General features: G+C 46.0%; 2 protein-coding genes across 23 annotated transcripts in view; one reads left to right on the top strand and one right to left on the bottom strand.

The window, feature by feature from the left end:
* The window catches only part of LOC134408147 (interferon-inducible GTPase 5-like), a 55995-nt gene extending 39476 nt beyond the window's left edge, over positions 1-16519 (top strand). For 16 of the 22 annotated variants that reach the window (XM_063140272.1, XM_063140284.1, XM_063140283.1 and 13 more), the window contains one exon: positions 14255-16519. In XM_063140272.1, the coding sequence (XP_062996342.1) occupies positions 14255-15510 (1256 nt within the window). In that variant the 3' untranslated portion in view covers positions 15511-16519. The other 6 variants (XM_063140287.1, XM_063140290.1, XM_063140286.1 and 3 more) reach the window with 6 other exon arrangements.
* Positions 124-9501, bottom strand: LOC134408152 (uncharacterized). The gene is made up of 2 exons (XM_063140297.1): positions 9447-9501; positions 124-1048 (listed from the first exon to the last, which is right to left on the bottom strand). Exon 2 carries the CDS (start codon positions 1042-1044, stop codon positions 124-126), a length of 921 nt encoding a protein of 306 aa, XP_062996367.1. The 5' UTR covers positions 1045-1048; positions 9447-9501.
* Positions 16520-17596: the final 1077 nt, after the last annotated feature.

The raw sequence follows: 17596 nt of genomic DNA, 5'->3' as shown, positions 1-17596 counted from the left end.
TGCTGCCTCCCTCCCATGTTGGGCCTGAAGTGGTACAGCTCAGGAAAATTGCATAGGGTGCTCTTGAAGGTAGATCTGGCCCTTAAAGACCACAAGGTCTGAACTCTCATTTTATCTCTGAGCTCATTCAAGCTGCAAGAGCTTCCCCGCAGGGGTGTGCACGTGATCTTTGTTCCCAGTGAAGAACCGTACAGCGCTGGTCAAAGGGCCCGAGACCTTGATCCGGTAGTGGATGGTGCCCTCCCGTACGTCATAGACATTGATGTCATTCTCCCCCCTCCCAGACACGAACGTCACCACTTGTCCACCACAGTCTACAACCATGTGGGCATTGGTTTGGACGCAGGAGGGCTCCTTGGCAAACTCCTGTACCGCAAACTCTAGGCAACCGCCAAGTTCGTCCGAAAGAACCCCCCAGGACTTCAATTTACGTCTCACTCTCAGCAGATCATTGATGCTCAAGGGCTCCTTACGAACGGACAGCCTAGCAAGGTACATTTCAGGCGTCAGTTCCCGGATGTTGTGATGGATTTTCTCATATAAGAGAAACACAGAAATCTCACAGTCTCCATTGCCGGAGAGAAACTCTATGGGCGGTCCGTCACACTGGATAACCATCCGGGCATTTTGCTGCACCAAGTGGGGTTCCAGGTTGAAGACATCAATGGCCAAGTTGAAACAAGCTTGGACCATATAGTTCACACCACCCAGTTGATCGCGGTGCTTCAGCAGATTCCCAACGGTCAGCGGTTCGTAGGATGGAAGCATGGTAGCCACGTACAACAAAGTATCCTTTAGGATTTTCATGATGTCCGGGGGTTTCCACCATTGCTTGTTTGATATGCCCACCGCATGCCCAGTGGTCATGGGAGAATAATCCATGCTGTCCGAGGCGTGCCAGAAGGCACAGAGGAGGGCAGAGAGCGTCAACACAATCATGATAATAGTCAAAAGTCTGATAAGGTATTTTTTGGCCTGGGCTGCAAAGAATGGGATCAATGCATCAAGCGGCCATTGGAAGCCATGTCTCAGAAGAGCAGCCATGTTCCTAAATGGAATGAGATGTCATCAGCACTTGGAAAGAGATATCCCAAAGACGCTATTCTAAACTTTGATATCATATTCTAAAGTTCCACATCTTCCCCGTTACCCTGAATTCAGATCAGAATGGAGAGGTGGGTAAGAAATATGATGATGATGGTGGTGGTGGTGGTGGTGGTGTGCTGTGTAAAAAAGTAACACTTCCTTTTCTGGATCCTGGATCTTTTGCCAATCAGTTCCTTTTGGTGGGAAAGAGGAAGAAAATTTCTATCTAATCCCTCTCTGCCTCATCACCTCATACGCCAGACACAAGCCTCCATGCCGTGACCCCCTTAGTTTTGAGGAAGAGCCTCCTATCCCATGGTTACATTCCCATGGAGCTTACATAAACCTCTTAAGCTATGAGTGCATACCCCAACCCAAATTGTCCTATTAAAGAGGCATGGAAGTTATGCTTTCTGACTGGGGGCTGTCTTGACGTCGTCTTTGCGCCAGGGTGGCTCCGAGTCCATGCTGCGTCAGTTATATGACGCAGCTGCAGTTTCAAAGCCACCCCGGGACAAAGACGCGAAGACGCACGGCTGAGAAGTCGGGGACTTAACCCGACTTTTCCAGCCAGAGCAAGGTCAGGCTGACTCTTCTGCCAGTCTGTCCTTGTTCGGAGCCAGTCTAGGGGCGTTCCTGAGTGGAAGGCGACCTCCTATTGGTCGCCGGAAGCCACAGGAGGGAGCGGGCCTGGTGAGCCTAATGGCCACTGGAAAGCCTGCGCGCCTCCCCTCATAAGGACCACTTGCTGCCACTGTGCAACACCAATAGCGCAGGGTTTGGTGGTGGAGTGGCACCAAGTTGGCATCGTAAAGACAGCCTCTAAGTTACACTAAGGGTCCCCAGCCTTTATGGGTGGTGAGCACATTGAAAATTTTATGGGAGTGTCATGAGTGCTCACACAAAATGGCTTCCCTACGAAGGGGGCTTGCCCATTCATGAAATGAGGCTGCCATGGTTGGCATAGCCGGTCAGAAGACACACATTTCCCAGAAGGCAAAGCGGTGAGACTAAAAGAAAGCCATAAAGACTTATCTCTTCTGGCAGGCCCACCCAGTCGAAAGTTAAGATATCTGTTATTTTAATAATGTATTAGTTTTACATGTTTTTAATCAGTTTTATATATTTCATAGTATTTTTGTATTCAGTGTTGTTCCCTGCCACGATCCAGAGGAAGAGGCAGGTAAGAAATAAATAAATATATTATTATTATTATTATTATTATTATTATTATTATTATTATTATTAACTTAAGTATGAGAAAGAGGTGGGTCTGAGCTCCAAACCAGAAAACTACTCTTTTGACCCCAAATAAATATAAAAAAACTATTCCCCCCATGCAGATTTATGCAGATTTAATTAATCAATCAACAAAAGCCCTTACAATGAATTGACTAAGGAGGCGGGCTTACAAGCACCGTGGCTTACAAGCACCTGAGCAAGCAGAAGATCGACCCCATCCTGTACATGACGGAGTGGTTCATGTGCGCGTTCTCCCGGACCCTGCCCTGGAGTTCCGTGCTGCGGGTCTGGGACTAAGGATGCAATTCCATGCTTATTTAGACAGAAAAAAAGATTCTACAACTCCCAGCTGTCCATGCCGGCTGGGGAATGCTGGAAATTGTAGGACATTTTTCTAAACATGTATAGGATTGCACTTTAGGATGTCATTAATCAGCGAGCAGCCTATTTATAGCCTATAAATAAAAGTAAATATATTATTGGAAGCCTAGAAACGTATCGAATCGAATTATCTATATAACCCCCCCCCCGGTTTAAAAACTACAACAGTCAAGCCCATTGGCGTGCGCACAGGGGATTCAGAGGGTTCACCTGAACCCCCTAATGTGCTGCCGCCGCCATGTTGTTTTCCCCGTCCCTGCTGAGCAAGCCGCCCTCCGCCCCCGCCCGCTGCTGCTCCCAGAGCCGCTCTAGCAGCTCTCTAGGGAGAAACGACTGGGCGGGCGAGAGATCCACCCCTGCGCCTGCCCAGCCGAGCAAAGCAGGGAGGGATGCTGGGGGGGAGGGGCGGCTCCACTCGACACACGTTCATTCAGGCTTCCGGAACGCGCCCGGAAGCTGCCCGCCCCTCCCACAGCTGCAATAGCCGAGGAACACGAGGCGACAGGCGAGGCGAGGGCAGCCAGGAGCACCACGAAGCTACAGGCGAGTTCGTGAAAGTAAGCTATTTTCTTGGTCTGCTAATAGTAGCCATTGGTCCCCCTCACTTTGCCCGTGCCAAAGTAGCTCTGGGATCTCAGGCCCTCGCAGCCTCCTACGCTTTGTCTCGGCTGGTGTAGGCGGAGAGCCCGGCCGTGAGGCGCGGCAGTGGATGGGCCCACCCTCCGACAGCCCAATGTCACCTGGCAGCTCCGGGTTGCGCTGGTTGGGCTAGCAAGCCGGTCTTGGCTCCCCTCTGCGAGCGTGCCCGCCGCAGGCCGGGGGGGGGGGGGAGAAGAAATAGAGTGGGCCGGGATGAAGCGGTGGAAGGCTTCCCGTTGAAGGCGAAGGAGGTAGGCCGTAGGCGAGGCGGTGCCCAGATGCAGGAGAGGAGGCGGGCCGGCTCCCTCACTGCATGTGTTCGTGCTGGGGCGGCTGCGCCCGTTTACGTGGCTCTGGAGCGAGCGGCTGGCAAGGCGGTTCCAGCCCCTCGCTCCGGCCGCAACTCCTCTCACGTGGAAGGCTGTCCGCGCCACATGGTGCGGCAAAGGAGCTTGGGCAGGCCGGGGAAGAGGGGCCGTAAGGTGCGGCCCGGTGGAGGCCGAGGAAGGGAGAGAAAAGCCTACTCTAAGGTAAGGGACTCTCTCCCACGTGGGGCTTCCTCCTCCTCTGCCGCAGGGAGAGAGAGGGCTCGGATGAGGAAGTTGAGCAGGCCGATGGAAGCCGAGGAAGGGACAGGGAGCGAAGCCTACTCTAAGGTAAGGGGCTCTCTGCTAGGCTGTCCCGGGTGAGCTGGGCCCACTGAAACAAAAAGGGGGGGCTCCGCTCCCACCCCAACCTCCAAACCTGTGGGCCAAAGCCCGTCTTTGTCTGAGTTCAGAATGATCCAGTTCTCAATGGGGAGATTCCCAGCTGCTGTTGATCAGCTCGGGATTCTAATACTGAGCGCGCTTACACCCGGGTAAATCCTGTTGAACCCAATTGGGCTTCTGAGTAGACAAAACAAAGTTGGCAATTTTTCGGGGGGAGGGGGTGAAAATAGCTCCCCTCGCCTAGGGCGCCAAATAGTCTGGCACCGGCCCTGGGTTAGGGTGAAGCCACTCGGGTCCGTGATTGGGGTGTCTCCCGCTCCTCCCCATTGCCTCAGCACAGAGCGGCCACTATTATCAGCTCAGCCAGCAGCAGCTAGAGGAGGAAGCAGGAGCCGAGCGCGGTAGGGGCGGCCAAGCGGCGCCGGGGCGAGAAGGTTTTCTCTCGTGTTGTTCTGGATGGGGAGAGGGAGGCTGGCGAGCGGGCGGAGGCGTGTAGGGCGCACTGCGTTGGGGTGACTGGCTGGGTGGGTGTCGTGCTGGAGGCAAGTGTCACAATTTTGAAGCTGGAGTCTCCATCGTGTGTGTGTGTGTGTGTGTGTGTGTGTGTGTGTGTGTGTGTGTGTGTGTCAGCCAGCTGAAGCCCTTGGCCCAATTTCCTTTCCCTTCGCAAGGCACGGAGGAACAGAAATCTGGCGCCACATACGTAAAACACACACACTGCAGCTTCCCTGGGTGTTGCTCCCTGCCCTGGCCCTGCCCGGGCCTCGCGCCTCACCTATCTCCAGCCTCGGCGCACACCGTACACGGCTTCCCTGGGAGTTGCTCCCTGTACGGGCCTCGCGCCGGACGCCTCGCCTAACTCCAGCCTCAGTGCATGCTGCACACGGCTTCCCCGGAGATTGCTCCCTCCCTGCCCTGGCTTCGAACGCCTCATGTTTTCCCAGCCACGGTGTGTGCTACATGTGGCCTGCCGGGGATTGCTTCCTGCGGGGGCTCAAGTGCCCCTCCTCTCTCCAGCTGCACTGCGTGAGGCTTGATGGGGTTGTTCCCTGCCCAGACCTCGCACTCCATCTTTCTCCAGCTGTTGCAATGCCCTCCTGCCCTGGCCTCAAGTGCAAATCCTTTTTCCAGATCCAGTTGCAATGTGCGTGCGTGCATGCACGTGGCTTTATTTGTCTGCCCTGGGCTTTTTCATAACCTGCCAGGCATCCCCTTTCTCCCACCCCCCTTCCACCTACGTAGGGAGTGATTGGGTGATCACTTACTTGTAGGGTGACCATATGAAAAGGAGGACAGGGCTCCTGTATTTTTAACAGTAATATAGAAAAGGGAATTTCAGCAGGTGTGAATTGAAGAGGCTGAAATTCCCTCTTCATCACAACACTTAAAGCTGCAGAAGCCCTGCCCTCTTTTGTATCTGGCCACTCTACTATAGCTAGTGTAGCTTTAACTCATAGAATCATAGAATCATAGAATAGCAGAGTTGGAAGGGGCCTACAAGGCCATCGAGTCCAACCCCCTGCTCAATGCAGGAATCCACCCTAAAGCATCCCTGACAGAGGGTTGTCCAGCTGCCTCTTGAATGCCTCTAGTGTGGGAGAGCCCACAACCTCCCTAGGTAGCTGATTCCATTGTCGCACTGCTCTAACAGTCAGGAAGTTTTTCCTGATGTCCAGCCGGAATCTGGCTTCCCTTAACTTGAGTCCGTTATTCCGTGTCCTGCACTCTGGGAGGATCGAGAAGAGATCCTGGCCCTCCTCTGTGTGACAACCTTTTAAGTATTTGAAGAGTGCTATCATGTCTCCCCTCAATCTTCTCTTCTCCAGGCTAAACATGCCCATTTGTTTCAGTCTCTCTTCATAGGGCTTTGTTTCTAGACCTCTGATCATCCTGGTTGCCCTCTTCTGAACACGCTCCAGCTTGTCTGCATCCTTCTTGAATTGTGGAGCCCAGAACTGGACGCAATACTCTAGATGAGGCCTAACCAGGGCCGAATAGAGAGGAACCACTACCTCACGTGATTTGGAAGCTATACTTCTATTAATGCAGCCCAAAATAGCATTTGCCTTTCTTGCAGCCATATCGCACTGTTGGCTCATATTCAGCTTGTGATCTACAACAATTCCAAGATCTTTCTCGTTTGTAGTATTGCTGAGCCAAGTGTCCCCCATCTTGTAACTGTGCATTTGGTTTCTATTCCCTAAATGTAGAACTTGGCATTTATCCCTATTAAATTTCATTCTGTTGTTTTCAGCCCAGCACTCCAGCCTATCAAGATCACTTTGAAGTTTGTTTCTGTCTTCCAGGGTATTAGCTATCCCACCCAATTTGGTGTCATCTGCAAATTTGATCAGCGTTCCCTGCACCTCCTCTTCCAAATCATTAATAAAAATGTTGAAGAGCACTGGGCCCAGGACTGAGCCCTGCAGTACCCACTCGTTGCCTCTCCCCAGTTTGAGAAGGTTCCATTGATAAATACTCTTTGAGTCCGATTCTGTAGCCAACTGTGGATCCACCTAATAGTTGTTCCATCTAGCCCACTTTTAGCTAGTTTGTTAATCAGAATGTCATGTGGTACTTTGTCAAAAGCTTTGCTGAAGTCAAGATATATGACGTCCACAGCATTCCCACAGTCCACAAGGGAGGTTATCCTATCAAAAAATGAGATCAAATTAGTCTGACAGGATTCGTTCCTGACAAATCCATGTTGGCTTCTAGTAATCACTGCATTGATTTCAAGGTGTTTACAGATTGACTTCTTTATAATCTGCTCCAGAATTTTCCCAGGGATGGATGTCAGACTGACTGGTCTATAGTTCCCAGGTTCCTCCTTTTTGCCCTTTTTGAAGATAGGGACAACGTTAGCCCTCCTCCAACAACTGTTGTGATGAAGAGAGAATTTCACCCTCTTCAATTGACAGCTGCTGAAATTCCCTTTTCTACAGTACTGTTAAAGTTACAGGAGCCCTGTCCTCCTTTTCATATGGTCACCCTACTTACTTGCATAAAAATTTCCATTGGGTTCAGCTGTTTTTGCTAAAGTTGTTAAAGCCAAATGAACATTTTAGTTGCTTTTTTCTACACTGTTCCTAGCTCTACAATATTTATTTATTTTCAGAAAAAGGGCCTTTGGAGAAAAGGGAGTTGCAATCCTGAGCACTCGGGACCATCAAGTGTAGCAACCTGTGCACTGAAATAGTGGGGTACAGTAGCAAATTTTAAAATATGGATCGGTTTGTGGTTAAGATAAAGAAAGGAGCAGACAATAACTGAAGAATAATGGAGCGTCTGATTGACATTGTTCTGTGTTTGGCAAAAGGTGGGAGACCATTCAGAGGTCACAATGAAAAAGCTGACAGTGTTGAAAAAGGCTTATTTCTAGATCTTGTCACTACGCTCCAAAAATATGATCCCGTAATGGCAGAGCATGTGCAACATTCTCCTCGAAATGCTACCTATCTGAGCAATCGTATCCAAAATGATTTAATTGTGGCCTGTCACAATGTTGTGCAACAACAAATTATTTCTTCACTAAATGGAAAAATGGTTTCAATAATTGCTGACGACACTACTGACTGTGGACACCATGAACAGATGTCCATTGTGGTGCGATATTTTGACAATGAAAAACATGGTCCAGTTGAACGTTTTGTATCTGTTCAGAGATTATTAGCAGTTGATGCTCAATCTGTTTTTGACCAGTTAGATCAGGTCCTTGGCATTCTTAAAATTGGCTGGTCTTCAGTGATGTCTGTCTGTTTTGATGGTGCATCTACTATGTCTGGATGTACTGCAGAAGTTCAAATGAAATGTAAACATCGAAACAGTGAAATACTCTATGTTCACTGCTATGCACATTGCTTGAACCTCGTCCTAGTAGATGCATGCACTTCAAGTCAACAAAACAGAACTGTGTTTCATTTTTTTGGTGTTATTCAGACTCTTTATGCTTTCATGGAGGGGAGTGCTGTGCGACATGCAGTATTGGAGAAAATTGCACAAGACGTAGGATCCCAGTTGAAAACTTTGAAGTCACTGTCAAACACAAGATGGGCATGCAGAGCAGAAGCAGTGGCTGCTGTAAAACAAAACTACTCCATCATTTTACAAGCTTTAAAAGAGATAAATGAAAAAACTCGCCTTGCTGACGCTAAAATAAAAGCCAAGGGCCTTATCCATGAACTAAGTTCATTCAAGTTCATCTTTGCCCTTCATATGATGCACCCTATTCTCCAGATGGTGGTAAAAGTGAGTAAGGCTCTTCAAGCTCCAGAACTCAACCTACTGACTGCAATGACAGGGGTGAAAAGTTTGCGTAACTCTTTGGCTGCGATGAGAAGTGACCCAGAACATTTTAAATCTATTTTCAATGACAGCGTGAAAATACGTGAAGAGCGTGATATATCTATTCGCCCAGTTAAGAAGAGAAGAATATCTACTCGGATTGATGACATGTTTGAGTCCCAGCATCACTTTGATACAAAAGAGGAGCAGGAGAGAATAACTTCCTTTTACCCACTCCTAGACTCAATGATTACTTGCATTGACCAGCGATTTGAACAGGAGACTTGTGAAATTGTGACTGCAGTGGGAAAGCTGTTGAGCTTAGACATTGGCAGGGATGATATTAGAATCATTTCCAAAAAAATTAAAGTGTCCTTGGATGAGTTGGAAGCTGAAGTCAGACTGCTTCGGGGTTATGAAGGATCTGTTCCTAAAGGTAGCACTACAAACACCACCAGAGAATGGCTTGATTGGCTAAAGGAATCGGATCGGTCTTCCATGTTCCAGGCCTTTTACAAATGTATTCAATGTTTTGTAATCTTGCCTGTTACAAGCTGTTCATGTGAAAGAGCATTTTCGAAACTAACACATGTAAAAACCAAACTAAGAACTACAATGTCCCAACAGCGACTCGACTCACTCATGATTTTGTACATTGAACAAGAATTGGTTTTGTCAGTTAATTATAATGATGTTATTGAGGAATTTAAGTCCATAACACCTGGTGAGCGACGCCTCCTTCTTTAGGACAAGAAGATCAAGAAACTTGAATCTGTTTTAGTAAGTTTGGATTAGGTCATTATCTGATTAAATTTAAAGATGGTGAAAATTGACTGTATCTTTATATATGCCTGGTTATTACTACAGCAAAAAAAAGTATTCAGAGTCTCTGTTTCAAAATGTGTATTTTTAAAGTACATATTACTTGTTAATAACAAAAATACAGTTTACTTCAGTTTTCGTTTATTTCGTTTGTTTGATGAGTGAAAAAAGTCCTTTATTACTGTATATTCAATCAATGTTTACCTTAAAAAAAACAACCCCTGGCTGAACCCCCTAATGAAATGTGCTGCGCACGCCTATGGTCAAGCCCCCAGAACTTACAGATTTAATGCAGACTTTTCCACTATCTTTCCTCCTTAAACGAGAAGAAATTCACTTTGTGTCTCTGATCTTATTAGTTTCACTTTCCTTCAATCCACGTCACCCACTTAGAAGCGTGCTGAACCTCCCACGCATCGCATTTCTTTAACACTTCTCTCTCCTAGTTAAGCTCACGCTAAAGGTGTCAGTTCTCTCTGCCGTTGTTACAACAAAGGCAGAAAGAAAATAAATAAATGCCAGGAACCATATTGTTGCAAATACCTTTATTAGACTAACAACTCAAAGATCTCTCTCTCTCTCTCTCTCTCTCTCTCTCTCTCTCTCTCTCTCTCTCTCTCTCTCTCTCTCACACACACACACACACACACACACCAAAAAGTGCAAGCTTTCGAGTTCTCCAGATCCTTTCATCAGGCAAGATGTTACAAAACGCAGGTTTGGGTTGGGGAAGTTGCCTGGGTGTTGTAGTCAAGGCTGTCTGCCTTGACTACAGAGTCCAAAACTGATATGGAAGAGGAGATCGATTCCTCTCCAAAATTCCTTATCATAAGAACACAAGTGCCCTGCTGGGTCAGACCGAGGGTCCATCTAGTCCAGCACTCTGTCCACACAGTGGCCAAGCAGTTTGCATCATCTTTTGCTCTGAACTCATTCGGCCCACTAGAGGTCAGCACGGACGCCTCGGCACCATAAACGCACACGCATCGTGCAAAGGGAATTCAGACGTCCATGGAAGCAGGGCGCACAAGGCGTTCAACTTTGCCGTGGTCGCCCTCAGGAAACCCCCTCAATCCCCCCTCCCTCCATTCTCCTTTCCGACGTGTTTTGGAGCCGTATCCTGCAACCCCTGAATCGCAGCAGAGTTGTCGACGAAGGTATGCGGAAGACGGCGAAGGAGAGGGTGGGCGAGGAACGCATCGTGCGAAGGACGAGGCCGGGACGGGACAAGGAAAGGAGCAGAGCGGGCTTGTTGGATGTGGTTAACCCAGAGAGGTCAGGGGCAGCGCCGTTTGCCCCGGCAGGAAAAACTGGGGCTGGGAAAAATCGGATCTGCAAAGCAAGAGATTGGGTCCGCCCAGTACGTGGTTCCCTAGGGCGCATCGCCGCTCGGGAGGGGGCCATCAAGAGACGCTTCGTTTTATAGGAGGAGGTGGGATGTAAAATGTGGAGCGTGAGAAAAGCAAATCACAGCAAAACACAGGACGATGGGGAAAGCCCCATTGATTTCTGTGGGAGTGTTTAAGTTCTTAGGCCACAGCTAGACCTAAGGTTTCTCCTGGGATCATCCAGGGTTCGCCCCTGCCTGAGCACTGGATCCCCTGTGTGTCACCTAGATGAACAGGTTTGACCCCTGGACGAACCAGGGATAAACCTTAGGTCTAGCTATGACCTTAAGTCAATCCGGCAAAAAGAAAAGGCGATTTTACTTCCGTGGAACTTTTAAAACAGGTTGTTGTTGTTGTTGCAAACGCCACTGAGATAGGTGAGCCGTTGCTTAAAAAGAAAGTTTGGAAATAGTGGCGGTAGACGTCTAATATCGAGGTACAGGAACACCGGATATGTCACTCAAACAAGGCCACATCCTGGCACGCCATTTTAAAAGTGTTCCAGAACTGCAGTTGGATTGCTGTTCGTCATGAAATATACACATGACATGATAATCTTATATATTATATGGCTACAGACTCACCAATCCCAGTCTAAACTAAGGCCACAGCTAGACCTAAGGTTTATCCTGGGATCATCCAGGGTTCGCCCCTGCCTGAGTACTGGATCCCCTGTGTGTCACCTAGATGAACAGGTTGGACCCCTGGACGAACCAGGGATAAACCTTAGGTCTAGCTACAGCCTAACACTCTGGCCATACTATGCCAATACTGTCTTATAAACTATTTCAGCAATTTAAATAAATGTGTGTGTTTACCCAACAATGACTCAATGCTTGCAGGAGAGGTTCCTTTCCTTCTAATGTAATAAACAAGAGACACCCTGTCATTGTTTGGAAAAGCTGTCAATCATAAACGCCCTTTGCTTTCTCGATTGCAAAACAACACCAGAAGCGAAATAGCTTCCATATATATATATATAAAAGGGAAGTGGGGAAATTAATCTCCACCAATTAACCTATTAAAGCATTTGTGATCTTGCCTGCCGCACTCTGACCCAACAAAAATTCACCTATCAAAATTCTTTCTATACAATTAGTTAAAATACAAGGTAAAGCACTACCTTGAGAAATGCAAGGAGTTAGTTCCTTACACTTCTGCAAGGACGTGGTAGGACTCAGTACCTTCATTGCAGACCCCAAGCCTGCCTTGAGAGAATTATGCCTATTAAATTGGTTCTAATCACATAGAGGGAGGTACCGTGGCAATATAGGGAGAGGAATATTTAAAGGGTGCAAAAAGTGATGGGACGGGAAAATGAGAGTTGGGTGGTGGATTTAAGAAAATGTTTAGGCCGTGTGTGTTGGGCCAAGAGCTGTAGGGCAGAAAGAAAGACGCAAGGCTTGGTTGTGGGGCGACTCCTGTACTTTGAGGGTGTAGGCCTGACTTGACCATAAAGGCCTAGAAAAGGGCATGTTACTCTCTACTGAGCAGACTCCCAATGTGCTGAGGCTTAGCACAAGACGGCTGCCAAGCAACCAGAAGAAACAACTTTTTCTGTTTTCAGAACTTTATCAACGTTTTTAAAGTTGTTATAGTGGTTTTAAATGTATGTGTATTTTGCTTGTTTTTGTGGTTTTTAATCTTTGTATATTGTTTTTATCTTATGTGAACTGCCCAGAGAGCTTCGGCTATGGGGCGGTATGCAAATAATAATAATAATAATAATAATAATAATAATAATAATAATAATAATAATAATAATACTTTCTCCGCTGTGGCACCCCGGTTGTGGAATGAGCTCCCCAGAGAGGTCTGCCTGGCGCCTACACTGTACTCCTTTCATCGCCAGCTGAAGACCTTTTTATTCTCTCAGTATTTTAACACTTAATTTTAACTTAAATTTAAATTTTACTGTTCTAACTCTGTATTTTAATCTTATATCAGTATTGTTGCATGGTTTTATCCTGGTTGTGCTTTTTATACTGTATTTTGTAATTGTGCTTTTAACATGTTAGTTGTTTTATTATGGTTTTAACTTTTGTGAACCGCCTAGAGAGCTTCGGCTATTGGGCGGTATAAAAATGTAATAAATAAATAATAAATAATAAGAATAACAACTTAGCAAGAGCTGAAAGGTGACTATGGATTTGTTCACCTTTTATCAGCTTAGGCTGATATACCAACTGCGCCCTTATCTGGACAGAGATAGCCTAGCTACAATTATCCATGCTCTCATAACCTCTCGTTTGGATTACAGCAATGCGTTATACGTGGCCTTTGAAAACGGTCCAGAAACTTCAACTGGTACAAAACTGGGCAGCGCATTTACTAACAGGGACTGGCCAATGAGACCACATCACACCAGTCCTTTTCCAACTTCACTGGCTGCCAGTCCAGGCCCAGGCCCAATTCAAAGTGCTGGTATTAACATTTAAAGCCCTAAATAGCTTGGGACCAAGCTATTTGAAGGAAAACCTCCTCCCATATGTACCTGCCTGGACCCTAAGGTCATCCTCAGGAATTGTTCTCTGTGAGCCCCTGCTAAAAGAAGTAAGGCAAGTGGCTACCAGGAATAGGGCCTTCTCTGCTGTAGCACCCCGGCTGTGGAATGAGCTCCCTAAAGAGGTTTGCCTGGCACCTACGCTATGCTCTTCTAGTCGCCAGCTGAAGGCATTTTTATTCTCTCAGCATTTTTTAACAGTCTATAAATTAAATTTTAACTTTGCTGTTTTAAATTTGTATTTCTGCTCTGCTGCTTATTTTATCCTGGTTGTGCCTTTATATTGTATTTTATATCTTGTTTTTATACTGTTTCTTTTATACTTTGAATGGTTTTAATTTTTGTGAACCGCCCAGGAAGCTTCGGCTATTGGGCAGTATAAAAATGCAATAAATAAATAAATAATTCAAACAAACTTTGGGTATTTAAATATCCCATTCTTGGTTTGGGGTTAAAGAACAGCAGTTAGAGCCACACTCTTTAGCTGAATAGCATAGGTTATTCATCGATTTCTTTCTCTATATCACAGATAAAAGAGGAGCAAATTAAAACCCGTTGATCTTTCCAAGGGTTATCAATTCCATAATAATAATAATAATAATAATAATAATAATAATAATAATAATAATTTTTTTATTTGTTACCCGCCCCTCCCTCTGGATCGAGGTGGGGTACAACATAAATAAAAATACCATAAAATACATATAACTAATTCAAATGTTTAAAACCAGTGCATCATTAAAAGCAGCACACCATTAAAAAAAGCATCTTAAAATTCAACTGGGTAGGCCTGCCGGAAAAGATCAGTCTTTATGGCTTTCTTAAATTCTGTAAGATTGTTAAGTTGACGAATCTCTCCTGGCAAGCCATTCCACAAACTGGGAGCGGCCGAAGAAAAAGTCCTCTGGGTAATAGTTGTCAGCCTTGTTTTTGTTGGCTGGAGTAAATTCTTCCCGGAGGACCTGAGTGTGCGGGGCGGATTGTACGGGAGAAGGCGATCCCACAGGTAGCCTGGGCCCAAACCATGTAGGGCTTTAAAGGTGATAACCAACACTTTATACTTCGCCTGGAAACTAATTGGCAGCCAGTGAAGGGATTTTAAGACTGGTGTTTATCACGGTTCAACCTCTAATTCACTCCCTTAAATTTACAAACTAATCTGGGGCTATTGCTCACTTTCCCTCTCGCCTTTCTCCTAGGCCTTAAACTCGAACTTATGGCAGTTCAGCCTCCATTAGCTTCACAAGATCAAGTTTCTGGGTTGCTAGAAGAATATGACATCATCACTGAAGAGGACATTGAAGAAATTAAGGGTTTTCTTGAAGGAGGGAGAATGGCAGAAGCTGCCTCCAAGATTATGGAAAACCTGCAGGCCTTGGAGAACGCCTGCCTGGATATTGCAGTAACAGGAGAGTCTGGCGCTGGCAAATCCTCCTTTGTCAATGCCATCCGAGGTCTTGAGGATGAAGAAGATGGATCTGCTCTTACTGGGGTAGTGGAGACCACCAAGGTGCCCACTCCTTACTCACATCCCAAGCACCCCAATGTGACTGTGTGGGATCTTCCTGGAATCGGCACTCCAGAATTCCATTCCAGTACTTACCTGGAGCAGGTAAACTTCTCCCGTTATGACTTCTTTATTCTCATTGCCTCGGAGCGCTTTAAGTCTAACCATGTTCATTTGGCGTGTGAGATCCAGCGGCTAGGCAAACACTTCTACTTTGTGCGCTCCAAAGTGGACGCAGACCTGGAGGCTACCAAAAAGCGTCGACCGCGAGCCTACAACGAGGAGGTGATACTGAGGCAGATCCGAGAGAATTGCCAAGAGTGCCTTGAGGCTGAGGGAGTGGTCGCTCCTCGGGTCTTTCTCCTTTCCAGCTGGGAGCTGAACAAGTACGACTTCATGCTGTTAGAGGAAACCTTAGAGAAGGAGCTTCCAAAGCACAAGAGGCATGCCTTCCTCCTCGCCCTGCCTAACATCTCCTTAGCCATCTTAAAGAAGAAGAAAGAGGCCTTACAGAAACAGATTTGGAAGCTGGCTACACTCTCCTGTGGAGTGGCTGCTGTGCCCATCCCGGGCCTTTCTGTAGCCTGTGATGTAACTATCTTGATTAAGTCTCTCTCAGAATACCGTCAGAACTTTGGTCTGGATGAGGAGTCTCTCTCCAAGTTGGCGGAGAAGGTTGATAAGCCTGTGGAGGAGATCAAAGAGGCAATCAAGTCACCGCTGGCCAAAGAGATCTCGAAGGACCTGGTGGTGAAGATGCTGACCAAGGCGGGTGGGGGTGCGTTGATGATGGTGGAGTACTTTGCCAGCACAGTGCCCATATTTGGTTCCTTGGCAGCTGGGGGGATCTCCTTTGGAACCACCTACTACATGCTCTGGAGTTTCCTAAATGAGGTAGCAGAAGATGCTCAAAATGTCCTCATCAAGGCCTTTGAGACTGACGTCTGAAGGTGTTCTTAAGGCACTTTTGTGGAAGAGTTGGGATGGGTGCTCAGTTTTCACTTGTGTAACTTCACTGAATCTAACAGAGCTTTGCCCTTTTTGGAAACTCAGAACTAAGCTCACCAACTTGGCAGGAAAGGATACCAAAAATATAACAACACACGTGGGTCCATGATAGTAACTTTTTTTTAATGGTGCCTGTGAGTGGAAAAGAAATGTGCTCTTTTATCTTGGTTTCAAGAGAATGTAATTATTATTCTGAAGTGGATAGGATTCTCTAAAATTAAGAGTGCCCACCACCCTTCCAAAAACTATAGTTCCCAGCATTCCTTGGGGAAAGCCATGACAGTTAAATCAGAATGAAGCTGGTTTATTTGGTGTAAGCTCATTGTGGATTTTGACCAGACACCTCCTTCAAACAAGCCTGCTTCCTTTATTGAAGAGCTGAAGGATTAATGTTCACTGTTTTTAACTTTTGTAAACCGCCCAGAGAGCTTCGGCTATGGGGCGGTATATAAATTTAATTAATAAACACACATTTTAAATACAGAGGGGGGGGACTGTTTTTGCTTAAAGCTGGGATACCTCAGAAGACAGATGTGTATTAGACAATAGGAGTTGCTGCTCTGTGTCTGCTAAAGAAGTGACTTGTGTAGCATTCAGGAGTTGAAAGTGGTGTTTTAAGCCATAGTTTTGAACAACTTGGATCTTAAGGCCCATCTCACACATGTTTTGTGAATGAGTAAATATGTCTAGCCCCCAAAGCAATCTGAAGAAAACAGGTTTCCAGGTTTGAACCAGGGCAGTGAACCCACAAGGCATCTAATCATCCAGAAGTGACTTTCATTGAGGTCTGCAGGGCACTTCTGAAGAAAAAGTTAACATGTGATCCAGCTCTAATCTCACTAGCTTTTTGGTTCTCCAGGGAGGATTCAAGATTAAACTTAACAGCAAATCCTCTTGTTATATTTCAAAGAAGAAGAAAAATAAAGGCTACAGGAATCCTTCTTTATAAGGACTCTTTATTTTCATAAGTCATCTTTTGCAGCTAGAGGTAGGCCCCAGGATGTTTAATTTAGAGATTAAACATGTACTCCTTGGCAAACTAAAGGTCAAGTTTGGCTGTTAACCCAAGAAAGTCTAGCCAATTTGTTAGGAGAATCTACTAGTGCTCCTACCATTGACAAAGAAATACACATTTTTGGCTGTGCAGTGCTGCAATTTGCCTCTGAATGTGTGTGTGACTTTACTACTACTACTACTACTACTACTATTATTATTATTATTATTATTATTATTATTATTATTATTTATTGCATTTTTATACCGCCCAATAGCCGAAGCTCCTCCTATTAAATTCTCTGTTTGGATTTAAAAACTGAATTCAGGCAAGACACATTGGAGCATATTTTCACTGTCTAATTCTCTTTTAGGTTGAGGGGTACAGTAAGAACTATGAAAGTATGCAATGAGACTTCGCAGCAAACAAACTTGGTCTCCTTCCCCAAGTGTCGAATCCCAATAGTTGTGAATTTAGCTTTCTAGAGAGAATAATGACTTGTGTTTCCTGGGATGTTCTCTGTATCTCATCTTTCTCCAAGGCCAGAATATGGCCCAGCTACGTCAGTGGAAGTAACCCTCCGCGATGTCCGATGGGCACCAGCTCAGAAACAAAAAGCTCTTGGGGACTTCACTCTGTATGTTCTTCACTCCTGCCTACCTATAAACAAGCCCAGTGAAATCCAGGATACAAATAATTCCTCTGCATACTTGCTTGACAGCAAATCCCATGGAACCCCATCCCGTGGGAGCTGTTTATGAATAAAGATTATAGAGTCAGGCTGCTAAAATAATATGCAGGGCAGAAAGAGAGCAAGGATTTGGACACCTTTGTACCCCCCACTTGAGAAGGCTTCAAGATTCAGCGGCACAAGCCACCATTTGGGCTGGGGGCATTAAACTGACATGAAAGTAGGAACTTGTGCAATACAGATAAACAAGCCATAAATCATTAACTTTGCACAATAATGGCCCGATTTGGATGCAATACTGAAGCACAAGACAGGAATGAGCATTAAGTTCATATAATCCT

The sequence above is a fragment of the Elgaria multicarinata genome, chromosome 13 (genome assembly GCF_023053635.1).
Source record: "Elgaria multicarinata webbii isolate HBS135686 ecotype San Diego chromosome 13, rElgMul1.1.pri, whole genome shotgun sequence".
In the NCBI taxonomy this organism is placed as follows: domain Eukaryota; kingdom Metazoa; phylum Chordata; class Lepidosauria; order Squamata; family Anguidae; genus Elgaria; species Elgaria multicarinata.
This window is presented reverse-complemented; position numbering and strand designations above follow the sequence as displayed.

Coding starts and splice junctions, on each gene's coding strand:
- LOC134408152 (XM_063140297.1), bottom strand. CDS start 1,044: ATGGCTGCTCTTCTGAGACATGGCTTCCAATGGCCGCTTGATGCATTG.